Source organism: Aulonocara sp. 'chitande type north' Nkhata Bay, linkage group LG6 (assembly GCF_057382095.1).
Source record: "Aulonocara sp. 'chitande type north' Nkhata Bay isolate Kocher_YH1m ecotype deep benthic linkage group LG6, A_spYH_male_GT1.1, whole genome shotgun sequence".
NCBI lineage: Eukaryota > Metazoa > Chordata > Actinopteri > Cichliformes > Cichlidae > Aulonocara > Aulonocara sp. 'chitande type north' Nkhata Bay.
Window position 1 is genome coordinate 10,796,938 of NC_141349.1, and position 5,352 is coordinate 10,802,289.

Consider the following 5,352-nt stretch of genomic DNA (forward strand, 5'->3'; position numbering starts at 1 on the left):
CATGTGGAAGGCCTTGACAAAGTTGGATCCACTATCAGTTGTGGTTCTTACAACTTTGCCTCTAATCTTGTATTGGCAATGGATATCATCAAGCGCACCAGCAAGCATGTCAAATGTGTGAGACCCTCTCAATCTTTTGCATGCTGGTGCTGCAGATCTTCTTTCCAGGGACTCTTCCTCCAATGGCATGTGACTCCAAGGTAATTTTTCTGATGAGCTGACCAACAATCAGTAGTGGTAGCAACAAATTTGACTTTATCCAATGCTGCAACCAAAGTCATCTTCATGTGATCAGCAGCTTCACAGATTCTGGCACGGACAGTGGGTCTGGAGATGACTTTGGCTTGAGGTTGTAATGTGGTAACCAATTCTTTGAAAGATGGCTGTTCTAGCACTGCAAATGGCTGTAGACCCTCACATGTGAAATTGATGACAAGCATGTCAACAGTTGCTTGTGGAACATGTTTGTTTGCAGCTCTCAACATCAGGTCTGGTAACTTGGCTTGTGTATTTGCTGAGAGCTTGTTTGGTGTGGCTGTGGTCTTTCGCTGACGAGATGTTGATGCCACAGTGATATTGTACTGCTCAATCTTCGATGGATGTTTCCTCTGTAGAGATAAATATTATCATACGTCAGATTCATACATTACTTCATAACATCACTGTGATTAACACTACAGGAAAACACATTTTTAAAACATCATTCAACTAGACATGAGCTAATCTTTGATTGTTTAGCATAGTATAAAAGAGTGGTGAATTTGGTCAAATCTTGCAGATATATTGCTGTATTTATTTACAAATGTAAACCAATTTTGAACGATCATTGCAAAAAACATGAATTTCTGTATACATTCTAAGTTCTGTAATCTGTATACTATCTGTAAAAAGAGTATCGACCAATGTATCAGTATCTAAATTTTTAACTCCTTTTTATCAGTATCACCCTAAAGTTTTCAGTATTAGTCAGGTTCTAAAAATACTAAGAGAGCAAAATATGTGTATATAGCAAATGTAATTTAAGAAAAGGGATCACATACACAAAAATGCTGCCCATACAGCTAACAAATAAAAACAATCCACATTATGTTCTTTGAAAAATATATCATATTGGGAAACATATAACCCTACTGATTAAGAGCCACGTCACTATGATAGACCTATATCAGGCCAATGATCCTGATCAACTGATCCATCAATCGGGCTCTGGTACATGTCAGCTGAGAGCTGGAAGATTAATTTGAGATGCAGCTCAGCACTGTGTTCAAATTTTGTTTTTGTTTTTTATATAGGCCAGCTGATTGTAGGCCTGTGAGTTTTAAATGACTACAAATTTAATTTATTGTAATGACGGTGGTTATCCAAATAATAAGCTAAAACATTCCTACGAATTTAGCTGTTCAGTGGTGACGCACGAATCCTACTTCCGGGTCTAAAGTAGTCTGCGTTTAATATGGCTTTTGTATTGTTAACATGTTTAATGTTATGTATTTTCTTCTATTTGATCTCAAAAAGCTCCTAAAACAGTCAGTGATCACTGTTGACCTCCCTCGGCTTTTATTACCGCTAATCATTTATTTAAGCTCAGTTTTTAAAACCTTAGTATGTAACTACAGCCCAGCCCATGCAGCAGTATATGAATGACTAACCTCGTATTGTGGATGGATTATCTCAGCATCCTGCCATGCGATTACATTTGTTCCTGATCACCGAGAACACTCACATTAACGTTTATGGAGTGGAAAAAAGTTAGCTTGTTTATATTATGCTAACATAGCTGTGTCGCTAGCAGTCACGTAGCACATCATTATATACCAGCTAGCCAAACTTCAGTAACCCTACAAACGTCACTGCTGTTTAGTTTTCTGTCTTCATTTATGCTGGAAGTGATAGCAGAGCTGTACGTTTGAATTTGTTTCCAAAACCCTGCAGTCAGGACATGCTATATTGTATTTAGATAGAAGCTAGCGAGCTAACGCCCTGCTAACTTCTAACTCTGTTAAATGTCATAAATTCCGTTTTCATGGATGCCTGGATGTTAAACTCAATTGTTACACCTGGTAGAGCAGAACGCTGATCATTTTATTAAAAATGAAAGACTTTAGACAGTTTTTCAACTCTCAGTAATGCCATAGTGATCGTTTGATATATGGACCTGCAGCGGAGTTTAGACCCAGACACGGCTAGTGAGGTCAGACTGAACAACCGGATAGTTCTATCACGTGCACGTGTACACGTTGACAACCGTAACCATGGCCGCCGAGGGTATATAAATGCTTCACAAGGTTCCAAACGTCTGTTTACACTTGCTCGTGGACTTGTTTCGACCTGCTCCAACCTCAGCCTGTGGAAAGCTAAGTTTTGCAAAACATTTTACTGGAAGCGGATATAACTTGAACGCATAACAAGTACTTCATCTGTGGATCGTTTGTACTTGTTTTTGTTTTTCAAGTTTGAAGATGGCTCGCCGTGGACCCGGACTCCCCGACTGTCACCTGGACTTCGCTGCAGGTACGTTTGAAAATTTCTTTAAATGTAAATTACTGTAATAATTTAACAAGTTCCAGTGTGAATATCAAGTTTTAACGTGATCAAATATGTGTATTCAAGATTGTTTCCCGTAAATTGTTTGTATGTTTTAAATTTTCCGGGAGAGGTGTAGAAATTATTAACGACTGGTGTATGAATATGAAAAAAGGTGTTACTTTGACTTGAAGGCTTCAAATTTGACACTTTTCTTTAAAATGAAATGGTTAAAAATAGCTTAATGGACTAAAATTTGTAAAATGCCCAAAAATTAGTTTCTGTGGTAACGGCATCTTCAAGATGTCACGGGTCAGAACACGCAGGCGTAAACACACAGATCCAGGTCCCCTCCTGACATCCTTTTCTTCTCCGGATCAAAGGCTTTATTGACATAAACTATATTTTTTCTCTGCTGCAAAACACAAAGATAAAAAAATACAAATAAAATAATATCAAAAGAATATGAAAACAGTAGTAATAATGGCATTAAGACCCATCTTCTGTTACGGTAATGCTTTTAACCTTATTAGATAGCAGAGAGAGATATTGTACACGGGGATATTTACACAGGGATAGCATGTTTACCACAGATTAGATGTATCTGTCCTCACGGCACATTTCTAAATATGTGGATTCTGAGTTAAGAGTTTCTGTTTGTTTGTTTGTTTGTTTGTTTGTTTGTTTGTTTGTTTTTGACTTGACCATCATTTTCAGACATACCTGCAGAGCTTTGTGTGTGCAATTCTTACTCTTGCCAAGGAGGTTGTGTTTTTATTTTAAAAAATAAATAAATATATATATATATATATACATATTTCATCCAACCACAGCTTCTGGCACACATGACGACTCATTTCAGCACAATGACACACGGCACACACCTGACCTTCATTTGAAGACCTTCATATATATATATATATATATATTACATTCCTAATGTTATTTTAAAATTGTTTCCTCACAGGGCATCTTGACTATGTGGTTGAACGCCCTGCAGAAGCTCAGGACACTGATACCCAGCGTATCAGCGAAGGTGAGTATGGTGAGTATTTTATCCCTCTCTCACCCTCACCTTCTTCTCATGAAGCATCAGATGCAGATGTCGGTGAACAGCAAGGTGAGTATGGTGAGTACCGCCCCTACTTACCTGTAGATGATGAAGAGGTGAGTGAACAGACTGACAGTTCATCTGACTGGAACGACTCAGAAGAGTGGGGGGATTGGCTTAGCGATGACTCTGGGTATGACACCATGGATGAGAGAGATGATTCCCCTCTCATCCGGGAGCACCCTCCAGAGCCGTTTTGGCACGATTGGCAACGTCCTATTGCTCCAGGTGCTGCCCCCATCGCCATGCCGCCTTTCGGCCAGGCCAATGCCCCACTCTTCCCTCGAGTTGTTGCCCCAGTTGGTGATCCGCCAGCTGCTCCTCCCTCAGCTGCTCCCTCAGCTGCTCCCTCAGCTGCTCCCTCTGCTGCTCCCTCTGCTGCTCCCTCTGCTGCTCCCTCTGCTGCTTCTTCCTCAGCTGCTCTCTCTGCTGCTCTCTCTGCTGCTCCCTCTGCTGCTTCTTCCTCTTCTGCTCCCTCTGCTGCTCCTTCCTCTTCTGCTCCCTCTGCTGCTTCTTCCTCAGCTGCTCCCTCTGCTGCTCCTTCCTCTTCTGCTCCCTCTGCTGCTCCTTCCTCAGAAAAGAGAAGCAGAGAAGACATCTGCACCGAAGAGGTAAGTGCAAAGAGGTGCAAGGTGAGTGACCAGTTTGATGCCCCTTCAACATCCTCAGGTAGTTTTGGAGTCAGATGTTTCTGGGAGAGGCTTTTTAACCTTTCCCTTGATGACAGTGACTCTGATTAGTTTATGTTAGAATGTGTTTTTAAACTTTGCCTTTGTGTTTTTACAGATATAAGAACATCTGACTTGCACATGTGAAATGTATTGTTTTTTTCTTGAATAATATATGTTTTTCCCAAGCCCTAATTCACCATGCAGGACAAAGGTAAGTCTGTACTTAATCTCAACACAAATAAGTAGAAAAGGTTTAAAAATGATGCAGTGAACTGACTGTAGTCTCTTGTTTTTACATAAGATATAGCCTGTGGCTAAGAATTCAACACTTCAGACACTCAACATCCAAGATGGAGCAAACACCCCACCCAGAAGACAGCCTTACCCCGACCAACCCGATGAGAAGGATGAATGACCAAGTGAAAAACGGGAGAGTGGTGCTGTGTTCCAACTATGTAAGTTATCACCTCACATTGACAACAAACTGTATTGAAGACAAAATTCTTCCAATAGTTGGTATAAATCATCATCCTATGTCAGCAGCACTGTAGGTTTAGCTTTATTTATATTTTTCATGTGTATACGTTGGGTTTAAAATAGTTTTTTTAACAACATACTGCAGCTACCAACAATGAAAATGCTGTTTTGTGTTAAAATGACGTCTTTCTCGTGTTATTACTTTGCAGGGCAGCTGAGAGTGGACAGAGCTGCACAGAGGACCAAAGATCCACTCTCAGCACTTCATACCTGACTGGCCACAGCACCAACCCTCCTCACCCTGGGTGAGGAGGGTCCTGACCCCGCCTGCACAGAGGGAGTTGTGAACATGCACTTCTGTGTCGGTGGGTTTAGGATCCTCCTCACACTCACACTGATGAAGACTGTCACTGGAAGATGTCTCCATTGCATCAGCAGGACGTAAGCATTTGTAAAATATTACAGTTTGTGATGTTTTATACATATTTTTATTGCATCATTTAAAACTATGAGATATAAAATAAACCAATTTTCATAACATTTTCTGTGTATTTAGTTGTTTTCTTAATA

At 40.3% G+C, this 5,352-nt stretch overlaps 1 protein-coding gene across 1 annotated transcript; it reads left to right on the forward strand.

Annotated features, from left to right (window-relative positions):
• The first annotated feature begins 2,291 nt into the window (after positions 1-2,291).
• On the forward strand, positions 2,292-4,728 carry LOC147327278 (uncharacterized). The gene is made up of 2 exons (XM_086297501.1): positions 2,292-2,511; positions 3,491-4,728. The coding sequence occupies exons 1-2, from the start codon at positions 2,460-2,462 to the stop codon at positions 4,372-4,374; spliced, it is 936 nt and encodes a 311-aa protein (XP_086153627.1). The 5' UTR covers positions 2,292-2,459; the 3' UTR covers positions 4,375-4,728.
• Positions 4,729-5,352: the final 624 nt, after the last annotated feature.

What these genes read in the sequence shown, in the direction of transcription:
- LOC147327278 (XM_086297501.1), top strand. Translation starts at nt 2,460, where the DNA reads ATGGCTCGCCGTGGACCCGGACTCCCCGACTGTCACCTGGACTTCGCT. An exon ending in TCACCTGGACTTCGCTGCAG is followed by an intron (nt 2,512 to 3,490) that starts GTACGTTTGAAA and finishes GTTTCCTCACAG; the next exon opens with GGCATCTTGACTATGTGGTT.